The sequence below is a fragment of the Lagenorhynchus albirostris genome, chromosome 15 (genome assembly GCF_949774975.1).
Source record: "Lagenorhynchus albirostris chromosome 15, mLagAlb1.1, whole genome shotgun sequence".
In the NCBI taxonomy this organism is placed as follows: domain Eukaryota; kingdom Metazoa; phylum Chordata; class Mammalia; order Artiodactyla; family Delphinidae; genus Lagenorhynchus; species Lagenorhynchus albirostris.
Window position 1 is genome coordinate 15,759,226 of NC_083109.1, and position 27,538 is coordinate 15,786,763.

At 51.2% G+C, this 27,538-nt stretch overlaps 2 protein-coding genes and 1 long non-coding RNA gene across 3 annotated transcripts in view; 1 reads left to right on the forward strand and 2 right to left on the reverse strand.

Annotated features, from left to right (window-relative positions):
- Positions 1 to 1,451: 1,451 nt before the first annotated feature.
- Positions 1,452 to 7,193, reverse strand: KCNK15 (potassium two pore domain channel subfamily K member 15). Its single transcript, XM_060123367.1, has 2 exons — positions 6,896 to 7,193; positions 1,452 to 2,347 (listed from the first exon to the last, which is right to left on the reverse strand). Exons 1-2 carry the CDS (start codon positions 7,176 to 7,178, stop codon positions 1,629 to 1,631), a joined length of 1,002 nt encoding a protein of 333 aa, XP_059979350.1. The 5' UTR covers positions 7,179 to 7,193; the 3' UTR covers positions 1,452 to 1,628.
- Positions 7,194 to 15,344: 8,151 nt separating this feature from the next.
- Positions 15,345 to 27,538, forward strand: part of LOC132505350 (uncharacterized) — a 71,333-nt gene continuing 59,139 nt past the window's right edge. Inside the window, exon 1 of the long non-coding RNA XR_009535377.1 lies at positions 15,345 to 15,468. This is a non-coding gene — a long non-coding RNA (uncharacterized LOC132505350). The remainder of the gene's footprint in view (positions 15,469 to 27,538) is intronic.
- The window catches only part of CCN5 (cellular communication network factor 5), a 9,146-nt gene continuing 8,267 nt past the window's right edge, over positions 26,660 to 27,538 (reverse strand). The window contains exon 4 of the mRNA XM_060123588.1: positions 26,660 to 27,536. Within this exon, the coding sequence (XP_059979571.1) occupies positions 27,405 to 27,536 (132 nt within the window). The 3' untranslated portion in view covers positions 26,660 to 27,404. The remainder of the gene's footprint in view (positions 27,537 to 27,538) is intronic.

The window sequence follows — 27,538 nt, forward strand, 5'->3', positions numbered from 1 at the left end:
AGCTCTTTCTTCAACGTGGGGTGAAGCAGAGTTGAGGTCATGCACTTTACAAGCTGATCCGCCATCCAGCTCCTTGTATCAGGAGCTCACGGGCACACCTCAGCGTTCAGAGGCACCTCTGAGCCCTGCTGCCCTTGGAGCACGGCTGTTGCGTCAGGCAAGGCCACCTGCATTTATTTATTGAGCAGCAGCCCTGTGCCAGGCCCAGGGGACTGGGGTGCCCCACCTCCATCCCCCGTTGCCCTGTAATGACTCCTTTGGGCTCGGGGAGGCTCTGTGTCTGCATAGCAGCATCTCTTGAGTGGACGGGAAACGTTCATGTCCATGAGCTCATCTGACTCACAAACCCTGACGGGGAGGCACTGACTGTGCCCGTTTGACGCATAGCTTCTGTGAGGGCAAAGTGGAGACTTGAACACGGGGCCTCAGGCATCACCTCTGGAGCCCTTTCACTCTACCACTGCCTCCTGAGGGGTGGCAGGAAGGCAGGACCCCTGGTCCTCAGGCCCACTCTCCACTCACTCACCTTTCCCCCCCTTCCCTCTTTGGCAGCAGGAGCCCCTCAGGCTTTTGGGGAGGGAGGGTTTCCTGGGCCCCTGGGTTGGAGCGGGTCACGTTGCATTGTGTTCATGACCATGTAGCTCATGTTGAAAATTAAAGTTTTTGGCTTTTCTAACGTGGCTTGCTCTGCTGTGTGTTGACGCCCTTCTCTCTGGGCCACTAAAGGCCCTTAGTTTTAAGGATCTGAGTGCTCCGGGATGTCAGCTTTGTTAACGTCTCCTTATGGGGCTGGGGCCTGGCCCAGGAACCCTCCCAGAGATGCATAGGAGGGAACATGGTACTGGGTGAACCCAGTCATTTTACAGATGTGGAAACTGAGGCCCAGGGAGGGGATGAGACTCCCCGAGGTCACACTGTGGGTGATTGGCAGTACCCAGGTCTCACAGTTCCCAGAAGAGACTGTGGTCCAGGTGTCCCCGTGACACGGGTGTCAGCAAGGCCCTCCCTTATCCCAAAGTGGGGCTGGCCAAGGACAAAGAGCATCAGATTTGGGGGTGGGGCCAGTTCCACTCTGCGCGCCGAGTAAGAGAATGGGTAATCATTTAAATAGTGCAGAGATTTGCCCACTGGTGCACGCTGGACCGTAAATGTTGCCCTTCAGTCCGTCCGATCCCTGTGCTGCTCGTGTAGTGGGAGCAGCTGGCCTCACTGGTAGGATTCCAGTGTTGGAAGTCATGCACTTCCCCACAACACGGAAAGCCCACCTCTTCACACAACAGAAAAATGGGCACCTGCTTCCGTTCCGCAGGGCTAGCTAGGGACATGGGCCTGTGGCGAGCCTCTCCTCAGTGGCGGGTGTGGCCACGCCTTCTAAAACAATTTGGATCACAAGTGGTTTGCACCTACAGGGCGAGTTTAGAGTCATGCTTGTGCTTATGATGCGACTTTAATACATTTTTGGAGAGGAGGGAGGGGCTTGCCACAGAAGGAAATGAGAAACTACTCGTGGCAGAGGACGGCATTGAGGCTACGGCCCCTCACCCCTCTCCGAGGTCTGGGGAGGGTCTACTGACAGGTGAATCCAGACCCTCCGGCTCTAGGATCGACCCCCAGCCAGGGTAGGGCTGTCAGATGGACTTACGCCGGGCCAGGGGCCTGCCTGCCCTGCAGCCGCCGCCGCCGCCGCCGCCGCCTCCAGCCCCAGGGCTCGCGGGGGGCGAGAAGCCCAGATTGTCGCGGGCCCGCAACTCCAGCTGGTGGATGCGGTAGGAGATGGAGGTGGAGCCGGCGGGGTGGGCGGGGCGGCGGAGCAGGGCGGGGCCTCGGCTCTCGGGCGCCCCCCGGCGGAGCGGGCGGGCCGCACGCTCGGGCGCGTCCGCGCTGGCCGCCAGGAAGCGCAGGACCACCAGGTTGAGGAAAGCGCCGATGACCGTGAGCCCCAGGAGGATGTAGAGGAAGCTGAAGACCACGTAGGGCGGCTTCCTCTGCAGCGCCTCGTCGTTCTGCAGCGCGACGAAGTCGCCAAAGCCGATGGTGGTGAGGGTGATGAAGCAGTAGTAGTAGGCGTGGAAGAAGGTCCAGCCCTCGAAATGCGCGAAGGCGGCGGCCCCGAGGGCCAGGGTGGCCGCGCACACCAGCAGCCCGGCCACCACCATATTCTCGGTGGACACGTGCGGCCGCCGCAGGCCCAGGCAGCGCTTGGCCGCCAGCAGGAGGCGCCGCATCAGCGCGTTCAGCCGCTCACCCAGGCTCTGGAAGGTGACCAGCGTCAGGGGGATGCCCAGGAGCGCATAGAACATGCAGAAGACCTTGCCCGAGTCCGTGCCCGGCGCGGCGTGACCGTACCCTGAAGGTAGAGAGGAGGGGAGGGTTGATGAGGGTCCAGCTCCATCTCACACTCTCGCCCGCTGCCGGGTCTCTCTCCCCATCCCCCATAGCCGGCAGAGCATCTTGAAATGCTAGTTCGAACTAGGTCGTTCCCCGGCTTTAAAACCTTGCATGGTTACTCATAAGCGACCCAAATTGTAAACAATCCAAACGTCCCTCAGCTGGGGAATGCATAAACAACTGTGGTACATCCATACAGTGGAATTCTTTTCAGCAATACGAAGGAATGAACTACTGTTTCCTCAGCAACAAAGGATGGGTTTCAAATGTATTCTGCTGAATCAAAGGAGCCAAGCTCAGAAGGCTACCTATTGCATGGTTCCATTTAAATGACATTCTGGAAACATTGTGGTAAAACTATAGGGACAGAGAACAGATCTGTGGTTGCCAGTCCTCAGAGTTGGAGGTGGGGTTAACTAACTAAAAAAGGGCATGACAGGGGACTTCCCTGGCGGTCCAGTGGTTAACACTCTGCCCTTCCAATGCAGGCAGCGCAAGTTTGATCCCTGGTCAGGGAACTAAGATCCACATACTGTGCAGACAAAAAAAAAAAAAAAAAAAAAGGCATGACAGAATTTTGGGGAATGATGGAAATGTTCTATGTCTTAATCGTGGCTGCAGTTACAAGACAGGTTTTCATTTGGCAAAATCCGCAGAAGTGTACGCTGAAAAATAGTGAATTTTAATGTCTGTAAGTTGTGCCTTGAAAGAAAAAAAAGCAAAATCTTTTGTGTCTCCCCAGTCCCCACAGGGTAAAGTCCCAGTTCTCAGGTGATGTCCAAGCTCCTTCATGATCAGGACCCCCCTCACCTCTCCAGCCTCGCCCCATTTTGTTTCCCCAACCAGTATGTCCTTTTCTTATGGGTCCCCTCCCCACCACGATCATCTCCCCCTGTCCCAGTCCACGTTTCCCCTCCCAGATCCTGCTCCAAGCCAGCTCTCACAAAACACCTCTTCAGTCGGGTGGAGCTCCTCATTGAGTCCCCTCAGCCGTTGTAGGGGACGTAAACATGAGTGGGCTTCCCTGAGTCTTGGCACACCGTGCTATCACCATGGAAATAGTGGATATGTGTGTCTTCCAGGATTGAGAAGCGAAAGCTTTCATGGTATTTTCAAAGGGTCCCATAACCCAGGAAAAGTCAGGTGGCCCTTCCCCAACAGAATATGCCTCCTGTAGCAAATTAGCTCCATCTGCCAAAATGTAACTACACCTCTGGCCTGTGCAGTTCCACACTGAGGAAGGTAGTCCTCCAAAATACATACACGTGCAAAGTGATGTATGCATGTGAGTTGTTGTTGCAGCACTGTTGGTCATAGTGAAAACTGAGAAACAGCCTAAGTGTCCCATCAAAAGCAGCCTGGTTAAATAAGCCACAGCGCCATTCAGACGATGGCTGTGGTTCCCACGGGGGGCAATTTTGCCCCCCGAGGGCACAACTGGCAATGTCTGGAGACATTTTTGGTTGTCACAGCTGGGAGGTGGTGGCTGTGTGCTACCGGCATCTAGTGGGTACAGGCCAGGGTCCCGCTTAGCATCCTTTGGTGCACAGGACAGTCCCCACAACAAGAATAGCCAGCCCAAAATGTCGCCGGTGCTGAGGCTGGGGGGCCCTGCTAGTCCGCCATGGAAAAGAGGACACAATTCTTCAGGGACTGATATAAAAACATCACCAAAATATATGAAGTGAGAAAAGCAAGAGGCAAAACCGCATGTATAATATAATGTATTGTAACATGTTTGTGTGTGTGTTAAAGGAATATATGGAGAAGATATTTGGAAGGATCCTCAAAAAACTGATAACTGCATTTGATCCAGGGAAGGGATCCAAGGGTTGAGGGACAGGGAGAGAGGGAGACTTCCTTTTCATCCTATACCTTTTGTACCCTGTGTGCATATATAACATTGGAAATGTCAACCATATATATATGTGTGTGTGTGTGTGTGTGTGTGTGTGTATATATATATATATATATTTAAAGATCTATGGCTCCACTGCCATGTTTTTACTTTATGGCCCTATCAGTCTGCCTCTATCTATTTGGCGGCTGGGTGGGGGTGGGGGGACTCTGCTGCCACTAGACAACCGTGAGGTCCGTGAGGCGAGAGACCATGCTGGTCATTTCTCTGTGTCCCTGGTCACCAGTGAATGCCCTGCACAGAGCCTGACACAGAATAAGGGCTCAATGAAAGTTTAATCATCAATGATAGGGACTTCCCTGGTGGTGCAATGGTTAAGAATCTGCCTGCCAATGCAGGGGACACGAGTTCGAGCCCTGGTCCGGGAAGATCCCACATGGCGCAGAGCAACTAAGCCCGTGCGCCACAACTACTGAGCCTGAGCTCTAGAGCCCGCGAGCCACAACTACTGAGCCTGCACGCCACAACTACTGAAGCCCACGCACTCTGGGGCCCGCATGCCGCAACAACAGAGCCTGCGTGCGGCAACTACTGAAGCCCACGCGCCTAGAGCCCGTGCTCTGCAACAAGAGAAGCCACTGCAATGAGAAGCCCACTCACCGCAACAAAGAGTAGCCCCCGCTCGCCGCAACTAGAGAAAGCCCGCACGCAGCAACGAAGACCCAATGCAAACAAAAATGAATAAAATTATTTAAAAAAAGAAATGAAAGAAATAATCAATGATAATAATAATAGTCAGACCAGATTGAAGGAGGTGCTAAGTGTGAGACAGAGGAGCCGCTTTAGGAATAAGAGGCCGGACGGTACTGTTTCTAGCTGTTTGGGGGTATGTCAGGTTTTGACAGAAAGAAAAATGAATAATGGTAGTAACCAAACATGCTAGGTACTCTACATGGATTATTTTATTTAATTGTCCAGTGACTGTATGAGATGATATTATCCCCATTTTACAGATAAGGAAACTAGGCTCAGAAGGAGGAAGCTGCCCAAAGGTCACAGGGCTGAGCTATTAACCACTATCCTCCATAGCTTCTCGGTGCCTCTCTTCTGTCCTTACAGAGTTCAGCTCCTAGATTCTGGCGCCTGGCTCTCTCTGCAAGACTGGCTTATGCAACCTGGACCACACAGCCAGTGCTGGCGCCCCCAGGTGGCCAAAAGAGGGAAAACTGCTGTTTTCACAGTCCCTTCCCCCCACCCTCCCAGATGCAGGTCAGAGGGGAGCAGTCAGAAGAAGAGGCCATATCCAGCTGGGAGGACTCCAGAAAATGTGGGGGAAGGCAGAGGAGGTGGATAGGGTCCCACACCACTGGGCAGAGTAACAGGGAGGGTCTTAGGCTAGGCCAAGGTAGGCAAGCAGGGGTGCCCACTTTGACAGGAGGGGTCAAAAGGGCTGAACGGGAGCTGGGCCCACAGTTGGCAAATAATGAATTGTTATTATTGCTGATTAATAGTCGCTATCTAGCCTCAGGCCTGTGCTATGCATTTTACACACTTGATCTCACTTAAACCTGGTAATCACTCAGTGAGGTAGCAACAATTGCACTTTGTAGTTGAGGAAACCAGGGCTCAGAAAGGTACAATCAATTGTCAGAGAAGGCAGGAGGCAACAGAGATGAGAACAGAACTCTGGTCGATGTAATTGCAGAACTCAGGCTTCTAACTCCACTGCTAAACGCACAAACTCACATTGGCCTGCAAGAGCATTATGGAGGGACTTTCTCCACGGCACTGCAGGGTGGTGGTCTAAGCCCAAAGGGACACCTGGACATCCATAGCTGGGGCCTGGGGAGCGGCTGGCACCCAGCGTGGAGCCCTGCAGAACCTGCTGCTCTCCTTTTCTGCTTCCCCAGGCTTAGGCTCAGCAGGTACCAGCCAGACAGTAGCCATGGCAACGGCTGGCGGTCCAGATACTGCAGAGAAAGTGCTCTGGATCCCCGAGGGTGAGGTCCAAAGCTGGTGGTAATCAGTCATTCCTTCAACAAATATTTATTGAGTGTCTACTACCGGCTAGGCACTGGCCATACTGCAGGGACTAAGACAGAGTAGATGCCCATTCTCTTTTGTGTCATAATACAAAAAGCAATCTTTTTTTTAGTGCTTTCTATGTGTCAGGTCCTGTGCTAAAACTTTCTGCATATATTATCTCCTTAATGATAACTGTCTCACTACAGCCTTGAGATAGGGCCTATTAGCACCCCTATTTTATAGAGGAGAAAACTGAGGCTCAGAGAGGTTAAGCAAGTGGTCTGAGGTCACACAGCCAGCGTGATGCAGCCAGGCAAGGAAGCAACTCCAGCCATTTGGGCTTCCGGCCCCATTCCATCCGTCTGCCAGCCCCTGGGGCGTTTTCTGACACTCCTGCGGGCCAAGCCTCTTGGCAAACGGAACCTACTGGCTCCTCCCAGCCTTGCCTGCGTGGAACGACAGACAGCCCATTCGACAGAGGGAGGCGAGTGAGGCTCGGCGAGCTGAAATGACTGGTCCAAAGTCACCCAGCTGGACAGGGGCAGAAGTGGGATTCAAACCCAGGGACGCCGCGGGCAGCTGGGGATGGAGAGAGCGCTGAGGGGAGGCGCCGGGGCCGCTCACCGATGGTGGTGATGACGGTGATGGCGAAGTAGAAGGAGCCGGCGAACTTCCACTGGCGGCCGGCGCGGTGCGGCTCGGCTTGCCGCGCCAGGCGCTCCAGCTCGCGGTAATCCTCGGTCGAGAAGCCGTACTTCCTCCGCAACTCGCTCCGCTTCTGGGCCAGCAGCCGCTTGCGGCCGCTCTCCGCCTCGGACTCGAGCGCGTCGAAGACGGCGGCGCCCACCAGCAGGTAGGACAGGATGCACAGGATGAGCGCGGCGGTGCGCACGCTCTGCTTCCTCATCGCTGAGCCCTGGGCCCCGCTCGCCGGCCCGGCACCCTGCCCGCCGCCGCCCCGTCCATGCGCCCCGACGGCCGGCCCGCGCCCCACGCGGCAGGAGCCAGGGCTGCTTGCGGCTGGGGTGCGGTACCCAGGGGCGGGGCCTCGGCGGGGCGGGGCGAGGGGGGCGAGGAGGGCCGAGAGGGCTCCTGCAGCTGCCCCTTCCCTGCTGCCTCCCGCACACCTGCCTTTGTTTACCCGGTGGGGCCCCGGGGCTAAGGTGTCTGCAGATAGCGACAGTGGGAGCAAAGCGCCCAAAGCCCAGGTCTGCAGGAGCCCTGTCTCTACCACTATCTCGTCCTGTAACCTTGGGCAAGTCATTCATTTCTCCGTTTGGTCAGTCATCCAACAAATATTTACCAAAGCACCTACTGGTGCAAACAAGATTCCTGGTGTAAATAGACCTGATATCCTAGGATGGAGGGTTGGCTAAAAAGCAAACACACAAAGAGATAATTTAAGAATAGTGTGAGAAAGAAGGAAAACTTCTTTTCTTGCGGGGGTGGGGGGGATCGCCAGCTAAGGTTGAGGGGAGAAAGCCTCCCTGGGGACGGACTGGGGCGGAAGCGTCCAGGCAGCAAGTGCGGGTCCTTTAAGCAGAGAAGCCAGTGTGCCTGGAGCCACAATAATCGGGGTGCTGGGGGAGTCAGGGTGGGAGTGGGGATTGGAAGGAAGACAGAGTCCACTTCGCACAGGGTTTTACACGCCCTCCCGAAGGTTTATTCTTCAGTACAATGGAAAACCCTAGAGGGACTTCCCTGGAGGTCCAGTGGTTAAGACTCCGCGCTTCCACTGCCAGGGAACTAAGATCCCGCGTGCCACGGGGCGCAGCGGAGAAAAAAAAGAAAAAGAAAACCCTAGAAAGGTTGTAAGCAGGAAAACAAACACCAACAATCTGATTGACATTTAGAAACAAAAGCATTCTGGCTGTCATGTGGGAAAGGGATGGTGGCCCAGAGTGAAGGTCAGTTAGGAGACTTTTTTTTTTTTTTTTTGGCCACGCTGCCAGGCATACGGGACCTCAGTTCCTGAGCCAGAGATCTGAACCAGGGCCCCCTGCAGTGGAAGCGCGGAGTCTTAACTGCTGGACCGCCCGGGAAGTCCCCAGTTTGGAGACTCTTGTCGTCCAAATGCGTGCTTAGGGTGGCCTGGAATCAGGGGCATCGCCCTGGAGATGGAGACAAGCGGGTGGATCTGAGATGCTGGGGCCGGGGGTGGAGCCGGGCACACACGGCCACCACATTTCCCAGCCTCCCTCGCGCTTAGGGGTGTCCATGTGACAATGGAATGAGGGCAGAAGTGACCTGTGCCACCTCCAGGCCTGGCCCGTAAAGCCCTCCCACACGCCATGCCCCCACCTGTCTTCCCCAACTGCAGACTGAATGCGGACACCTAGTCTTTAGGAGAGGACAGAGCCACGGGATGGGAGGAGCTGGGGTGCAATGACACATTGCAAAGGGTCTCCCAAAGGAACACCTAATTTGAACTTCTGTGGCATTAAGCCCCTGACGTCTGGGGTCCATCCGTTACCACAGCTAGCGTTACGCAGATGTGCACAGCAACAGGACTTGCTGAGGGGTTGGGTGTGGAGGGCGAAGGGGAGGACGACTCAAGGATGATCCCGGGGTCCTTGGCCTGAACAGCTGGGCGCTCGGGGCACCTTCCATTGACCTCACTCCCTGAGGAATCTACCCCTGCCCCCCAGCACCAAGGTGACACTCAATTCAGAGTCCTGGATGAGCCTTCATGGAGAGTCTGGGCAGAGCACAGGCAGCATCTCCTGCAGCCCTCTGGGACACCCACCTTCCCAGGTCTCTGCTGCAGCCTTGACATGCATCACTTGTCCCCCTGTGACCATACCAGTCCCTCTTCCTGCAGCCCCCTTTGCATTTTTCTGCTCCAGCTCCATTAAACTTTCAGCTCCTTGTGCAAACTCTTGCTTTGCTTGGAACAGTCCTCTCCCCGGCCCATTCAACAGCCAACATTTATTGAATGCCTGCTAGAGGCTAGGCATTGGTTGAAGCACTTTACATGTATTCATGCATTTAATCCTCACAACCTCCTTATGTGATAGGGGCTGCTGGCTAACGCCCTATTCATCCTTCACCTCTCCCTTAGTTGGACATCTTTCCTGACTCCTAAGGTGTTCCTCCTCTGTGCTCCTCGAAGACTTCCCATGCTCCTGCCATCTCTCATCCCTCCCACTGCTTTGTAATTCTCGTGTTCCATATATGTGTCCCCCTGAGGACAGGGACCCCATCTTGGTCCCCAGCCTGTCCCCAGCAACCAGACCTAGCACAGAGCACACATCCAGTGATCGTTTGTGGATGAACAAGCAGCAGTATCAGCATGTAGAGCGTGGACTCTGCACCTCCACTGCCTGGGAGCGTATCCTACTTTCACTTACCAGTCGTGTGAACTTGGGATGCCTCAGTTTCCCCAGTTTAAAATGGGGTTAGGAAAGTTCCTATCTCATAAGGTGCTGTGGTCAGCAGAATAATGGCCTCCCTGAAGATGCCCACATCCTATCCCTGAGACCTATGACTATGTTAGGTTATGTGGCAAAGGGGAATTAAGGTTGCAGATGGAATTAAGTTTGCTAATCGACTGACCTTGAGACGGGAGATTATCCAGATGATCTGGGTGGGCCCAGTGTGATTCCAAGCATTCTTATAACTGGAAGAGGGAAGCGGAAGAGGGGGAACCAGAGAGATGCAAGGTGAGAAGGACTTGGCCTGACGTTGCTGCTGGCTTTGAAGATGGAGAAAGGGAGCCACATGCCAAGGACCACAGGTGACTTCTAGAATCTGGAAAAGGCAAGGAAACAAATTCCTGCCTAGAGCCTCCAGAAAGGAACGCAGTTCTCCCAATGCCTTGATTTTAGCCCAGCGTGACCCGTGTAGACCTCCATCCCGCAGACCTGGAAGGTAATACGTTTGTGTTGTTCAAGCCGCTAGGTTTGTGATAACTTGTTACAGCAGCAACAGGGCACTACTACAGTGGTTGTGAGGATTAAATAAGCGGGTAAATGTGCAGCCCTGAGAGCATCGTCTGGCCCCGACGACTCATCTAGAAGTGTTAGCCAGTTTTGCAACTATCACAACAGAGCAAAGGCCCAGGTCCACAGGGATGTTAGACTCAGTTCCTGCCCTGACTCAGTTCTCGGGCAGAATTGGGACCCTGTGCCTGGTAAGGGGAGCCTTGCACCCCTTCTTCCCCTGAGAAGCTAGAGGGGGGCAGCTCAGCAGCTCAGAAGCAAGTGGCTGGTGCTACTGCCTCAGCTTTATTTTTAGCGATGGTGTCAGCAAGTTTGATTTTCTGATTCCTGCTCAGACTTCAGAGGAACAGAAACCTGGCCTACAGTCTCAGAGTGGGCCCGGGTGGGGCACCAAGGATCTATAGCCCGAGAAGGGCCTGAGCAGAGCTTATGGGGCCAGTAGGGGTGGAGGGAGCTTGCTCTCAGGGGAAGGGCTGGGTCCACCCCGGGGACAGTTAATGAGTCCTGGTCCTGAGCACAGCTGGGTCAGTGAGGCCTGGGTTTAAATTCCAGCTCATCCACTGTCTCCCTGGGTATCTGTGGATAGAAGCCTTCTGCTTCTCTGCACCTTAGTTTTCCCATGTGAGAAATGGGGGTGATGGTCAGGCCCACCTCCTGCATTATAAAAGACACCATATGTCACTTTCCAGGTGCCCAGGAGCCACTTTTCCTCCCTTTTTACAACTGACTGCCTGCTGATGTCAGGAATTCTTTTTCCAGAAGCAGGGCAAGAGACTGTGGAGCGCTGTCCGCACTAGGAACATTCACAGACATTGCTAAAGGAGCCTCACTCCCCAGTGCAGGAAGCCGGGCTGCAGAGGAGAAGAGACCCCGCTTGCCAAGTCCTCACAGCCAGGCAGCGGCTGAGTCAGAACTTGAACTCAGGGCCGTCTGGCCCCCCAGGGTCACGATCCTTCGGATACACGGTGCCGCCTCATCAGGCAAGATGCTGGGGGCTTTATCACCCTCCAGTGGCCTCTCAGATCTCACTTTCCTAATCTCTAAGGTGGGTTTGAGGAGCGCTGGCTTCCCGCCCCCACTGTTGTGAGCACCTCATGAGATGAAGCTGAGAGGTGCTTTGTCAGATGGGTCCGCTGGCGGGGGAGGTATTACTGGGGCCACGAGGAGCTGTCTGGCCCTGCCAGGCAGGTGACTCTGCCCTGTGCTTGGCATTTTCGGTTCCGCAGCTCTATTTTAAGCCAGAGGAGGTTAGAGTTTGTTATGTGTGTTTCTCAGCTTGGAGAACCATCAGCTGAGCAGTCACCAAAAACAGCAACACCCCAAGGCACTCCCTGAAGCTCCCCCTCCCTCCGCCTCTCCCTCCCTTCTTTTTCCTTTGGGAACCTGAGGGGACCTAGTGATTTTCCTCTGTCCCTTCATGCCAGAGTCGCACCGGGACCCATCGATGAGGCTTGGATCTTCTTCCAGAGCTGCAAGTTTGCCAGCCTTGAGGACAACGAGATAGGTGACTCCAGGCCCTAACTGGGTCCTCTACACCTTTCAAAGCGCTTCACGTCCCTGAGAAGGTCAAGGTCCTTCTGAAAGCTGTAGGAGCCAGCAGGCCTTGTCATTCCCACATCAGGGAGAGAAACAGACTCAGACAGAGAATAAAGGCTGCCATGTAAGGTGCCACATAGTAGGTAGGACAGTGGTTAGGAAAGAACGTGAGTTTCTGAGCCAGACCTCAGTTCTACCTTGGGCAAGTGGCTTCACCTTTCTGAGCCTCAGTTTCCTCATCTGTGACATGGGGACAAAAGTATCTGCCTACCAGTGTTCCTGTGAGGATTAAATGAAAGCATGAAGGGGCACTCAGCACAGATTAGGTGCCTAGCAAATGTTAGTGCCCCCTCCACCCAATTAATTTCTTCTTTTCCTTTTCTACACAGCTTATTCCCCAGACCTACTGAGATCTTAAGGGATTGATTTTTATAGTTAGAATATAGTTCAGTAATTTTCCAGAAGGTCAGAAGCCCTGGGCATTTTCCCTGATAAGATCTCTTATCTCTCTTCTAAAAGAATGGATTATTTTGACCTCAGGGGAGGACAGGTACCAGCTCCTTCGAGATGGCAGCTGTGGCTTTTCCGTAACTTGAGCATCATTTAGGGATCTGGGTGGCAAGAAATTAAACCTGCCTCTTGCTAATTTAAAGAACATTATAGGTAGGATTTGGCAGGGGTAGGGGGGCTCTTCCAGAACCTTCCAGGCACTGGAAGACAAGCTACATGGCTTGGGGGACCCAGAGAGATGGAACCTATTGCCTGGGAAACAGCATAGCCACACCCATGTGTGGGCACCATGGTTCCCAGGCTTGTGAAGATATTACTTGGGGAGGGTGGGGGGGGGCGACAAATGACAGCTGTCTGAGCATGACCCTGCCTCTGGCTGTTGGGACCCTCCAGGGCTGCTCAGAGGATTCCTAACACGTGTTTGTGGCCATTTGGTTGGAGCCATTGGGAGTTTGTTCTTCACCTTCCTAAGGATGGATATCTTTAAGTTACTAAAAGCCTTTATTCTGGTTAATAATTTTAAAAACTGATAGAAGTATGGGGGGGTTATTAAACCATTCTCTCTACTTTGATTTACCATTGAGAATTTCCTCACTGAAAGGCTTTTTTGAAAGAGCCTTTTCTCTCTCTCCATCCCCACCCCCACATTTTCCCTGCTGTTCCTTTGGTCTGAGGATTGGATTGGATTAGAAGGACATTTACTGAGCAGTTACTAGACCCAAGCGGGGAGCTAGGCACTTAGCAGGCATCACCTCATGCAGTCCCCACAGCAGCAAACACTTTTATGTGGCTGCGCCTTGCAGCATGCGGGATCTTAGTTCCCCGACCAGGGATCGAACCCATGCCCCCTGCAGTGGAAGCTCAGGGTCCTAACCACTGGACCGCCAGGAAATTCCCAACAGCAGGCACTTTTAATCCCACCTTCCAGAGGACGAAGCCAGGGTGCAAAGGGGTGCGGTGTTTTGCCTCAAGTCACGCTGTTAAGTAGGGAGGGGAGCCGTCCCATCCTGCTCTCAAGCTCTTGCACCTAAAGGCGATGCTTCCCCCACCCTGAGGAGCTGCAAGGGGTTCGGGCACAAGATGGCAGCTGCTGCCACGTGGCCATTCCAGCTCAGCCGTTGCCCCCTCTCCTCCTGCCAATGCCCATCCCTCTCGTTCTCCAGTCAACATAAAGAATTGGAATGAAGAGACATCTGAATCACAGGGGCCAGTGCTTGCATTTCAGAAGACACATCATTGGCTGGAAAGAATCAAGGCAATGAAATTAAAAAGCCTGAGATGCTAAGAAAGGCACATGTTAAAGTAAGGACAGCACAGAACTGTGCTGTCGCATAGGGTGGCCACTGGCCGTGGGTGGCCATTTATACTTAAGATTGAATTTAATTAAAACTTCAGTTCTTCAGTTGCACTAGACACATTTCAAGTGTCCATTAAACACATACTACATTGGACAGAGCAGATACAGAACAGCTCCATCACCACAGAAAGTTGCATTGGACGTTGCTGGTACAGAGAGTGAGACTGTAGACTTTCAACCGGACTGGCTGGTTTTGAATCCTGCCTTCACCACCTACCTACTGGTATCCTGGGCCTCAGTTTCATCACCTATAAAATGGGGTTAATAATCCCGTAGAATTATTATTACATATCCAGCTCAGTTGGGACCAGTGGTTAGTCAACTAATCAAAGAAGCAGGGAATTATTATTATTATTATTATTATTTTTTTTTTTTTGCGGTACGCAGGCCTCTCACTGTTGTGGCCTCTCCCGTTGCAGAGCACAGGCTCCGGATGCGCAGGCTCAGCGGCCATGGCTCGCGGGCCCAGCCGTTCCGCGGCATGTGGGATCTTCCCCGACCGGGGCACGAACCCGTGTCCCCTGCATCGGTAGGCGGGCTCTCAACCACTGCGCCACCAGGGAAGCCCGCAGGGAATTATTTTAAATGATACACACCTTGAACATCTGCCACTCTGTTTTTTGAACGTGGGGCTGTTCATTGGCTTTTTGTGCTGTCCTCCTTACGTGAACTACACCAGAATCTACCTTCTGCTTTCTAGTTCTGGTTTATTTCAAGTGAGGCAAGGATCTGAAGACACTTGTGTAGCAACTTGAGTGCAGAATCCCTCTAGATTCTCATGGTGATTTTTTCCAGATCTTTTGTAGTTGTTTCTTCCACACCTCATTTGGCAGCCTGTTTTAGCAACTCATTTTTATTGTTTTCCTAAAAACAAATCTCTTCCTTTTTGCACTCATATTTCATCAGCTTATGGAATATCTAATTAAATGACACCATGACAATAACAAATGTGCTGGCTCAAACTGGCTTGAGAACAAACCCAACAGATTTTTGGCAAACGCATCATCTGTCTTAGCTTGGGCTTCTCTAACAGAAGACCGTGGACTGGGGGTCTTAAACAGCACACATTTATTTCTCACAATTCTGGAGGCTGGAAGCCTGAGATCAGGGTGCCAGTATGGTTGGATTCTTGGCGAAAGCCTTTTTCCTGGTTTACAGACTGCCATCTTTTCACTGTATTCTCACATAGTGGAGAGAAGAAGCAAGCTCTTATATCTCTTCCTGTAAGGGCACTATCCCATCCATGAGGACTCTACCCTCATGACCTAGTTACCTCCCCAAAGCTCCACCTCCTAACACCATCACATTGGGGGTTAGGATTTCAACGTATACATTTTGGGAGAGACACAAGCTTTCAGCCCATAACAGCATTCTACTGGAGAGAGCAGAAGGGAGCAAGGGCGCCAGACAGTGACCTCCTGTGAGCGTTCATTATGCCTGGGACAGGAGTGCTGTACTCAGGTGGAAGGGAGAGCACTGGTTAGCCTGGTGAACTGATTAAACAGACATTATTAAAGAGAGTTTCTTTGCCTCACTAACTCTGTCAGACTGTAGGGTGGATTTGGATCCGGAAGACACTTGCCCAGCCAGAGACTACATTTCCCAGCCTCCTTTGCTTCCAAGTATGACCATGGGGCTAGACCCCACCAATGGAGTGTGAGTGGGGGGTGATGTCACTTCCAGGTGGGCGTCTTTAGGAAGCAGGTGAGCTTCTCCATTCCTGCCTGCAATTTAGAGGTAGAAGGCCCGGAGGCTCAGGAGCTGGTGGAGCTGTAACATGTAAGTCACCCGGCTCATCACGCGAAGGAAAGCTGCCCTCCAACCAGGAACACCTGCCTTGGAATATTATGTGAGTAAGAAATAAACCTCTATTGTGTTAAGCCACTGAATTTTGGGGTTTGCTTGTTATAGCAGCTACAAGTGAACCCTGATTAATAAGCTTACCTTATAGGGCAGTTGTGAAAATTAAATTAGATGATATGCATGTAACAGACTCTTAAATGGGACTTTCCTCTTGTCTTGTATTTCCAGTTAACAGTTAAGCCTCAGTTAAGCCTCAACACAGGGTCGCAAGGTGCTGAATACCCCATATTTAAGAAAGCCATGAGACACACACCAGCAGGACTGTTTTAGGGGCGTCATACAGGCTTTTCTCCCACTCCATCCCCACCCCCCTCAGCCTCCGCGAGCAGAAGACTAGAATTTGAGAATAATTTTCTAGAATAGGGAGAAATGATATACCTTTTCTGCTCTCCTGGGAGAAGAAAGGATCCCACACCCACCGCCATCCTGAGACGTCCCACTTGTAGAGATTTTGGGTTCCTGCCAGAAGTGGTGAGTGGTAGCTGATTCCCCGACCGCTCGTGAGGCAGGCTTGCAGATCCGCCCTCAGTGTGTGTTTGAGCAGAGAAAAAGTGATTAGAGAGAGACGGCAGGAAGGGGGGCATCCTGTACACCATCACGTGGCTGAACAAGAATGGGTGAGCTTCCCATGAGCTGAATGGGTGCCGGGCCATCTGACCTGGGCCCTGCCCCAAGGGGATGATCCTTGTGCTTCCCAGGAAGGAGGACCCTGGCAGAAAGAGGCTGTGAAGTGCACTTCTGGGGACAGGGTCTAAGAGAGGTCAAGGGGTCCAGATATCCCCCAGCAGTCAGGAGACCACTACAGGGACCCCTGAATAAGCTAGTCATGTGGTCCAGGAACACTAGCCTTTAAACACGTTCCACACAAAAGGAATCCACCTCCCTGAGGGGACTCAAAGCAACACCAGCTACGTTTTTTTCCCCCTTTCCTCCACTGCTCCTTCCAGGCCTCATAAACAGGAGAAGCTAGAACTCAAATAGGGAGGATGGAAAAGGTTTTTAGAGAGACCCTCACACTCTCTCAGTGCTGCAGAGGAATGTAATGCAGAGACCAAGGGCAAGTGTCCAGAGCCAGACAGCCTGGGTTTGAATTCTGTGTCTCTAACTTACTAGCTGTGTGACCTTGGGCAAGTTACCTCATCTCTCTGGGCCTTAGTATCTGTAAGATGCCATTAATAATAGTACGTACCTCATATCCTCATAGCACTGTAAGGTGCCCGTAGTTAGACTATTTAATAGTTTATTAAATTAAATAACAATGCATTATTGAGGTGAAGGGTCAAGCTTGATTTAGAGGAGGTGTTAAATAGTATATAATTAGATGTTCAATCCATACTGAAAGGCATGGGGCAATGAGAGATTTGACTGGATGTGTTCAAAGGCAATGGGTGAAGAAAAACTAGATCCATTTATGTGTGTCCCTCACCAAATTCAGATTATTCAATAAGCCAGTTACACGTGTGACGTATTTAGATCCGTTTGGGACACATTGAAACCCTCAACACATGTTACCTATTATTATTCAAACTTGTGCCAGGTCAGAAATCGAATCCCTTCTAAGTTTTATTAATTTTGAGGGATAATAAGAATGACTATTTTTGTGGTGGCATAAAGCAGTGATTCTCATACTTTTTGGTCTTCATAAAACCACCCAACTGCGTAAAATATTTGTGAATCCAAATCACATTGCCAACTCCATTTGCAAAGTAGAAACAATGGGGAAAAATGAGCAAGTACTATATTTATAATCCTCCTCATTTTATAAAAGAATGAATTTCACAACCCCTCAAATGAGGAAGGTCGTAAGTTCAGAGTAAAAGACAGTCTTACAGGTGGAATCCATTTCACTTGATGAGATTTCACTGTGTTGTCCTTATTTTTAGCACCAGTTCACTGGCTGGAGTTTGAAGACCTCAAATATAAATTCCCATAGAGTTTGCGAGCCTCCAGAGCTGTTACCCCTTTAATTCTCATGACTCCCCTGTAAGACTGGGACCATGGCCTACTTTTTCTTTTGAGTATGGAGGTTCAGAGGGGTTAGATGCCTCGTTCAGGGTCACCCAGCTGGAATAAGAAATCAAGCCTGGCTTCAGAATTTCAATATTCCTGGTAAAATACGGTGTTTTCCTCTGGTTTGAATACATGTTGGAGGGGCCTTTCCTGTATGTGGTCATCCAAGCATGAAGTTCCTTTTCTTTTGGGACTCTGTCCTGTCCTAAAACAGAGATTCTTTTCCCAGAGACAATACCCAAGGATCTGGGGATGAAATTCAGGGATTCCTCAACTTGAAAGGGAAAATAATTGCATCTTTCCACTGACCTTTAGCTAACATCTAGCACTTCAGTTATGAATGGAGAAAACAAAGTAGTAGTAGCAGTACCTATTTGTCACCAAAAGAAATCACAGGTATTTTCATATCACAAAGTAATTATTGTGAATATCTTGAAATGCTGTTTATACTCTCGCCACATTGAAATTATGATAATTGAATCTCGTTGTTTAATATATTCCTAAAAAAGCACATGTAACAATCTCACATACATTTTTTATTTTGGTTACCGTATTTCAATAATTTGTGTCCTTTGTAATCCCATGTATTGGATTTTATGTGTTTAATATGACTTGTCTGAGAAGGAGATCATAGACTTTACCAGTTGCCCAAGGAGTCCTAGGTTTGTAAAGAAAGGTGAAGAACAATGTTCTAGAACCTTGAAGTCCTCCATTGTGTCCTCTGCATGTGATCAGCAGATGAGGGCAGAGAACGAGTGTGGAGGATGGTGAGGGGGGTTTATGGTCTGGGTCTGGAGTCAAGCCCATGGCCAGACCTTGGTCACTGTGGCTGGGAGATGTGGTCTCTCTCTGGGTGCCCAGGAGGGGAACAACCAGCCAGCTGCTGCTCTGTTATCATGCGTTTGCAATGGCTCAGACTCAAGGAGGCGCTGGGACCCCTTGTCTCGGCGATTTCTAGGGGGATGGTGGGGTGGCAAGTGCTGGGCACTAGGCACCATCTTGCTTATCTCATCCGCAGGTGCAACAAGTCTACTGTTGCATGGAGGTGGCACTGGGGGCAGCTAAAGCTTCTCCTCTCAGATCTTACTTCTGCTCCAACGTGCTGTCTGCTTTGTGCCCCAAGAACCCACAGTCTACAGGGGGCTGATGAAATTAGGACAAAATGTACATTTTTGCAAATATAACTGTGGCTCTTGCGTGTGCAGAGCGCTAGGGTTTGCTAAGCACTTTTGTAAGCTGGGCTTATCTCATCCTCACTGCCGCCCTCCAGCAAGGCAGGGCAAAGATGATCATTTCCACTGTGCAGAGTCAGAAACAGCTCACAGGGGAGGATTAGATGCTCAAGGTCACAGACTAGAGGCACAATCAGGGCTAGAACCCAGGCCTCAGTCACCATTCGGCAGACGCGTATTAAATACCTACCATGTACCAGGTCCTGTGCTGGGTTTCAGGGACACAGGGATGAATCAGAAATCTACCTGGCTTCTAGGGAACAAAGCCCAACAGAACGGCCAAGAATAGACAGGTAATTACACTACCGTATACAATTATTTTGTCAAGACTCTTAGTTCAAGTGACAGGAACCCAATTCAAACTAGTTTCAGTAATAAAGGGAGTTTATTGGTTCACATAACTGAAAAGTTTAGGGAAGGATAGCTTCAGGCGCAGCTGGATCTAGCAGCTTGAACCTAGTTGCCTGCCATCTGTTTCTCTTAATTTCTTGGTTCTGTGTGACTAAAGTTTTCAGCACTTCTCATGGTGGCAAATATAGCCTCCAGCAATTGAAGACTTACCTTCTAATAGTTTGCCCACTTGGGTCAAAAGATGGTACCTCTTTCCCAGTTGTTCCAGAAACAGTGTTGGGGTTTTGCATGGAATGGCTGAGCCTCTTGCCTCATGTCATCCTGGATGCAGATGAGGTGGGGGTGAGGTGAAGGCATGAGAGCGAAGGAGCCTGAGTCCCTTAATCATTTGTGGAGGAGCCCACCTACCAGAAGCACCTGTTAGGAATGTTACATAACCGAGAAACAGACTTTGTGCTTTAGACAGTGAGCAGTGGTGTGCTGGGGGGTGCTGGTGGCAAGAGTGGTCTGCCCCCAGAGGCAGGTGAAAAAGGGGTACACTGTGTTTAAAAACTTTTGAAACAATAATAAATGGGCTAAATGCAAACTGCTTTTTATTATCACCACGGGCCAGCAATTCTAAACATCGTCTGTATTAAAATATTCCTTCCCCAGAACACCACTCCCACCATCAACCCTGACCCTTTGGTATGCCACTGGACTTGGGGCCTACTGACTGCTGGAATCTGGTTTGCCAAGACATACATAAGGGTTTATTTATTTATTTTATTTTTGGCTGCCTTGAGTCTTCGTTGCTGTGCGCGGGCTTTCTCTAGTTGCGGCGAGCGGAGGCTACTCTTCGTTGCAGTGCGTGGGTGTCTCGTTGTGGTGACTTCTCTCGTTACAGAGCACGGGCTCTAGGCACATGGGCTCCAGGCGTGTGGGCTTCAGTAGTTGTGGCTCGCGGGCTCTAGAGCGCAGGCTCAGTAGTTGTGGTGCACGGGCTTAGTTGCTCTGCAGCATGTGAGATCTTCCCAGACCAGGGATCAGACCCGGGTCCCCTGCACTGGCAGGCAGATTCTTAACCACTGCGCCATCAGGGAAGTCCCCCATAAGGGTTTAAATAGCAATCTGATGGACACCCTTATGTACGTACACCACAGTGGTTAAGGAAACATTACAAATATGACGGTTGCCACAAAATTTGGAAATAAGTTTAGATTTCTTTTGGAGATTAAATTCAGACACCTGAGAAATCTGGCTGAGTTGGTGAAAGGACCCAGGGGGACTTCACTTTGTACGGGGGCCACATCGGGACCCTGGACTGTCCGTCTGTCGTAAGCGGTGAGGCAGTGTGGATGCTACCAGGCTCTAAAACCTTGGGCTTTAAGGGGGTGAGAGTGGGCACAGAGAAGGAATCGAGAGAGGAAGGGAGGGGAATGGGACATGACTGGGATGGCTCATAGATGAAGAGATGCAGGAGGGTCATTGGGACACGGAGGTTCAGCCCTTGAGGTGAGAAGGGGAGTAAAGTCAAAGTCAACCCCCGTGTTGACCGCTTGCTGGCTTCAGGGCTGGGAGGAAGCTACAGAAGAAGCCCGTGTTAAGTACTGCCCATCCGACAGGAGCAGATGAAGAGACTCAGCCCAGAGATGAGATTGGAAACATTTCCACGAAAGCCAGTGGTGAAGGGCCAGGGGGCAGCAAATGGAACATGGATAAGAACCAGACCAGTGTGGTGGGGCCACTTACAAGTAGGCTTGTTGACTAACCTTGCGATGTCCAAAAGGCCTAGGCTCCTGCCCTGGGGCTCGCCCTAGTGTTGTAATTAATTGCAGTGGAAGAGGAAAAAGATGAAGTTCTTGAGAATTGGCTAAACCATGACCCTGTTGCTAAGAATGTGCGTCAGACCCTAGACCACATTTTAGCCCTGGAGAGGCAGGTGGACTTTTTGATAGCACATGAAATGTGGTGGCCATACGAGGCTTCCCTTTCCCAGGCACCCCCTCCCCCGTGAGGCTGCTCGAGTTGCCCCTTGAAGAGGGCGCCCCACCTTTTGTTACTGCAGTAGCCAGGATGGCCATGGGCTGGTGGGCTGCATCCTTTGCAGCGCTGGACAAAGGACCAAAGTGTATGTATATTGATGGGGATAATCTGGAAGAGAGGGAGAAATGGAAGATGTGGGGATAACATGGGGACAGTGGCAGGAGTCAGCACCTGGGCAGGTGAGAGGGGGTGGGAGCCAGGGCCCAGGGAAGGGTTGGCCTCGGTTAGATGTAGAGACTGCAACTCATGAAGAATAATCAGGGGCGTCCGTGAAGGGAAAAGGAGTGGCCCAGGCAGAGGGGACAGCTTGGGGAGAGGCCTGGGCCAGAGTGGGGAGCCCCATCCATCCCGTGTAGCTGGAGCGCAGAAGAGGCTGGAAGACATAGCAGCGTGGCGTGGACCCCACCCGGAGGGCACCTCTGAGCCCAGGAGGGCTTTAAGCAGAGTGACATAACCGTAACTGTATCGTGTGGTCGATCTGTCCAGAGCTGAACTGTGGGCAGAGGGACCAGGGGACAGACACAGGTGTCCTGGCTCAGGGACCAGCAGGGGCTCTTACAGGCATCTGTCTAAATGTTTTAAGAAAGCTGCTGCATTCGACTCAAATAGGAAAGAATCCTAGGCCAGCTCTATCCCTGCCTCACCCTGAGGCCTTGAAACAGGAAGGGAATGGGTCCCAGGCTCCCAGGCTCCTCCCTGCTGGTGGTCTCTTGGCGGCTCATTCACCAAAATGCCACAAGGGGGCAGCAGCACATCACCGTTTTCTTCGTATTCTCATATGAAGTCACGCTATTAAACTTACACAGATTTTAATGAAGTGGAGGGCTTGTTAAAACACAGATTTCCCGACCCCACTTCCAGAGTTTTTGTGGGTTTGGGATGGGACACAAGATATTTGCAATTCTAACCAGTTCCCAGGCGATGATGTTGCTTCCAGTCTGGGGACCCCACTTTGAGAACTACCAAGGTTGAGGATTGGGAGGGAGGGTCGGGGTGAGCTCTGACCCACGCAGACACGGACACTGGGAAATCACTGTGAACTGGGCAGCCACTCCCATTTGTCAACTACATATTGACTTTTCTAAGCCCCATTAAATTCCCCCTCCCCGTATTTTTTTTTTTTTTTTTTTTTTTTTGGCCACAGCGTGGCAGATCTTAGTTCCCGACCAGGGATCAAATCAGTGCGCCCTGCAGTGGGAGAGAAAAGTCTTAACCACTGTGCCACCAGGGAAGCCCCCTGAATCGCTTTTTAAAGGCAAGACAGGGACTTCCCTGGCGGTCCAGGGGTTAAGACTCCGCACTCCCAATGCAGGGGGCCTGGACTCGGTCCCTAGTCAGGGAACTAGGTGCTGCGAGCCACAAAAGATCCCCCAGTGAGCAACGAAGATCCCGCAACTGAGAGCCGGCGCAGCTGAATGGATACGTAAACATTTTTTAATGAAAAGCAAGATTCTTTCACTCATTCAATAATGATTGGGCTTGGTCCGTCCTGGGCACTGTTCTAGGTCCTGGGAATCCATCAGTGAACAAAGCAGGGAAATTAATTCCCACCGCACGTGGAGTTTGGCAACAAATAGTAAATGTTATAAGTAAGTAAGTTACGTTAAAAGGTGCTAAGTCCATCAAGGGTATTGGAAGAGCTCGGGTGGGTTCTCAGTGAAATGGTGACTTGTGAGTCAGACTTGAAAGAGATCAAGGGGATTTGCCACGTGGGGGGGGGAAGATGATGTCAGGCAGAGGGAAGAGCCCGTGCAAAGGTCCTGAGGTGGGAGCAAGTCTGGTGTGTTTGACGAACAGCAAGGGGGCCAGTGAGGTCAGAGCAGGGAGAGGGTAATCGAGGACAAGGGAAGAGAGGTGACAGGGGCAAGAGCGGGGGGCTTGTAGGTCACGCAAAGGCCTTTAGCTTTCCTCGGAGTGAAAAGGAGCGGCGTGGTCCGATGTGGTTTTTAACAGAATCCCTCTGGCACCCCCTGTGATGAGCAGGAGAAAGTTCCCACAGGTATCCGGGCAGAGATGACGGTGGCCCCAGCCAGGGGGGCGCAGTGGAGCTGGGGATGGTGGTAAGGGGTTATACACAAACACACACGTGCGTGCTATTTCCATAACTAAACCAACTGGGTCAATGTGATTATCCACTCCTCTCCTCTGTCCATGTGACCCACATTCTCGGCCTGAACCCTTTTCTCTATGTCCAGACCTGTGCCGTCTATCTCCAACTGCCTCTAGCCACACTGCCCTGGATCACTACCGTCTCCTTGAACTCAGAATGTCTAGGACACGCCCCTCCTATCTGCCACCAATGGGGGCTCACCTCTGCTCTTCCTGGTTGCTGGCAATGTCCCCCCCACCCTCCCCATCCCCCAGCAGAAAGCCCCGGGATGTGTTTGGCCTCTTTTTTCCCCTGCCGATCATATTCATCCTTCCAACGAGATCTCACAGGCGTGGTCAGGCCCTGCTGACTCTCCCATCTGCTGCTTTTGTTTTTAATATTTAATTAAATTATTTATTTATTTATTTGGTTGTGCCAGGTCTTAGCTGTGGCAGGCGGGCTCCTTAGTTGTGGCTCACTGGCTGCTTAGTTGTGGCATGTGAACTCTTAGTTGTGGCGTGCCTGTGGGATCCAATTCCCTGACCAGGGATGAACCCAGGCCCCCTGCATTGGGAGCACGGAGTCTTACCCACTGCACCACCAGGGAAATCCCATCCCATCTGCTTCTGTTCCTTCTTCTCTACTCCCGTGGGCCTTACCTCTGAACATGGCAGTGACTGCATTCGGTATAGCCTGGTGGCCAAGAGCAGGGGCCCTGGAGCGGGACCCTCTGGGTTTGAATCCTGGTTTTGCCAGCTTTGAACTGTGTACACTTGAGCTGTTTCCTTAATTTCTCTGTACATCAGTTTCTCCGTCTGTGAAATGGGCATAATTATACTTACTTCAAGGGGTTATTGTGAGGGTCAAGTGAGTCGTTACATAGAAGATGCTTGGAACAGAGCCTAGTATATTGTTAACACTCAATGAATGTTAGCTCTCATTTTTATTAGTTTTGCAATAAGTCTTTATTGAGCACCTATTATGTGTAGAAACTTCCATCATACTCAGAGATAATCTGACCCAAGAGAAAGAGCACAGGCCTTGACTCAGCAATCCCCCTCCTAGATACATATCCAACAGACATGTTTACCAATATCTAGCAGAAGACATACACTAGAATATTCACCATGCCTTATTCATAATAGCCTCAAACTGGAAACTACCCAAGTGCCCATTGAATGTAGAATAGGTAAATAAAATGTGCTCTATTTACACAATGGAATATTATACAGTGACAAGAAAGAATACATTATTGTTACTTGAATATCATGGATGCAACTAACAAATATAACGGGGCATGGCTGGGCTGGGTCCCTCTGGCTCGGGCTTCAGTGGGGGTAGCCTGAGTTTCACCTGGTGACCTTTGTCCCCAACACCATCCCCTCTTCACAAACAAGAAGATTCCCAGCCTTTGCCTTCACATTAGTCTCTGACTTGCAAAGAATTATCAAGACAGGATGATGATGATAGCTTATTTTCAAGTGAACATAGAGGACTCACTCACCTAACATTCACAATACCCCTACGTGGTGGGTACTCACTCAACACAATGACCCTACAGGGTGGACATTACTATTTATGCCCATTTTACAGATGAAAAAGCTAAAGCACTAGGAGGTCAAGTCAAGGTAATGATAGCTAAAATGTTTATTTAAACCACATAATACTTTCAACAGCCCTCTGTGTTGAGTACTTCCATTATCCGCATTTTAGAGAAAAGGAAACTGAGGCACAAAGAAGTTAAGTACCCTGCCTGAGATCTCAGCAGGAAACCAGCCAGGACTGGGCAGACTGGCTGGGGCCACTCTTCATGGCTCTGCTCACAGCTTCTCAGGAGTGAGGTCATGGGCCTTACAGCAAACCTGGCCCAGAGCCCAGCAGCACAACCCTAGGACAACTCATTAATCACTCTGAGTCTCAGTTTACCCACCTCTAAAATGGGAATATCAGCGGCACTTTGTTTTAGGGATTTCTCAAGGGCAACGTGTGATTATGTGGGTAGAGCTCTTTGCAGAGAGAGCCCCCCACGTAGGAATAGTTCAGTGCAAGTTCATTGTTCTCATCCTGGCTCTCAGGATGTTTTCAGAATTGTTCTGGGCAGCGTGTTCAGAGTTTACACTTGCAGAACCAAACCCACCAAAACTCAGCCTGCGAGAGACCACAGACCCAGCCTGGAGAGTCAGATAAACCTGGCTTGGACTAAAATCCCACGCCAACTGCAAACCAGCTTTTGGACAGATCACATTTCCAGATCTAGGCTTCCTCATCTGTGAACTAGAGTTAGTTCTATTTTGTGAAGATTAAATGGCTCCAGTGCTGCCTGTGATTCTCAAATTGGGGTACCCGGAGGAGGTGGTACCTGACCGAAGTACTGGAGGCCACCGTACTGAAGAGCAGGTCATTTACCACCTGTGTGCTGGGAATCGCCCTTCCTGGCTCTGTTTTGTACCTTAGAGCACTGCATTCCTGGCCTCCCAGGTCTTCCCAGTAGGTTTGACCAATGGGAGGCACTTCTGGGAACTGGGGGGTGGGAGAGAGCAGAAGCCAGGATCTGTCTCCCCATCTCCATCTGCCTTTTGTCAGGCACACGGCTGCATCTCCGTGGTGGCCCCTGCTCCCAGCAGACAGCTCTGCTGTGATTCCGTCTTTCATCTTCTGGTCCCAGCTTCTGGGCTCTGCCCTCCCTCTGCCTCTCCACCCCGAGGGCTGGTACTGAGGGAAAGAAGTCATTCAGTAAAGAATACTTACTGTATGACTCTATTTACATGAAGTTCAAGAATAAGCTACATCACCTTTGAGGGCGGAGAGGATGATCCAGCCCGAGAAAACTTCCTTTGATGATGGAAATGTTTTACACCTTGACTGAGGTGTTGGTGTGTGCGTTTGTAAAGACTCATGAAACCATTAAGACCTGTGCCCTGATGGCGCAGTGGTTAAGAATCTGCCTGCCAATGCAGGGGACATGGCTTCGATCCCTGGTCCTGGAAGATCCCACTTGCTGCGGAGCAACGAAGCCCATGTGCCACAAATACTGAGCCTGCACTCTAGAGCCCGTGAGCCACAACTACTGAGCCCGCGTGCCACAACTACTGAAGCCTGCACGCCTAGAGCCCTTGCTCCGCAACAAGAGAAGCCACCGCAATGAGAAGCTCGCGCACCGTGACAAAGAGTAGCCCCCGCTCGCCGCAACTAGAGAAAGCCAGCACACAGCAACAAAGACCCAACGCGGCCAAAGATAAAAATAAAAGACCTGTGCATTTAACTGGGTGTGCCTCATCCCTCAATCAAATTAGTTTAAATAAGAAGAAATCCTGGTAAATACCAAGAGTGTTTTCTAATTTCCTGGTTGGATCCTGATGAAAACACAGTTTTTATTTTTAAACAAACACAGGTAGACCGCCAAAGAGGATATAAAATTTGTATGTAGGGATTTTTTTGTCTTTAAACAATAAAACATGAGACGTCAAACGGAACTTCACACATGGGTTGGTTTATTTCAGGCCGTGTTCCCCAGTCTCTGGAAGGTACTCTTCATCATCCCCTGCTTCTCTCTAGTCAGAAATGTTTCCAAGCACCGACCCGTATGAAATGTCTGGCTTGGCCTGGTGCATTGCAGAGTCTCAAAAAAGGTTAATTCTTACTAATACAAGTTGGGTTTAAGGGGTCAAGTTAAGGCCTGTTTTCTGACTTTCTTCAAGACAGAGTGATTTCACCTTGTGATTTTTACAAAGAATTCAGCCCCTGGATTCTGCCCATGGTGGGGGGGGAGGGCTTTCTCAGACAGCACAGGCTGGACACATAGGCACATATTCAGGGATATTCTTACATCGCTCCAGGAAAGGAAGCAGGAGATTCAGAACATCTGTGCCCTCTTTAGCATACCCCCAGAAAAATAGCCCATCCAGCCCAGCACCTGCCTCAGTCTAATGATTAAGGGAGAGATGGTGGCCCCATCTCTGGAAAGCTAGCCCGTGCGCATCATTGATAAAGGCTGTGAATGGACCAGAAGAAACCTGGCCATTCTCCCAGGCTGTGAGTTAGAGAAAGGGGGACTAGGGCATGCATCCCGCTGCATCTCAGGGTCCAGGTGGACCAGCTGGCTTGGGAACACTCTCGTCCTCCGGGGCCCGGATGGTGGACCCAAGCTGGACTGTTGCGTGCAGCCCAGGTTGCTTGCTTGGCGGGCGGGTGACACCGAGTGTCCATCCTCAGTCTGGCTCTAAAAGGCGCTGTTCCGTGGGCTGCGGCCCCTGGTGGGTGGACAGGGCCCGAGTAGGCAGAGGCGGCGCTGGGTCTCCAGGCGGCAGAAGCGATTCTGGTTGGACACCCGGGTGGCCACGCCCAGCCCACAGG

Bases quoted from the DNA above. Each gene is read 5' to 3' on its own strand.
- KCNK15 (XM_060123367.1), bottom strand. From the start codon at position 7,178: ATGAGGAAGCAGAGCGTGCGCACCGCCGCGCTCATCCTGTGCATCCTG. The intron at 2,348-6,895 runs GTGAGCGGCCCC...CTCTACCTTCAG, and splicing joins CACCGTCATCACCACCATCG to GGTACGGTCACGCCGCGCCG.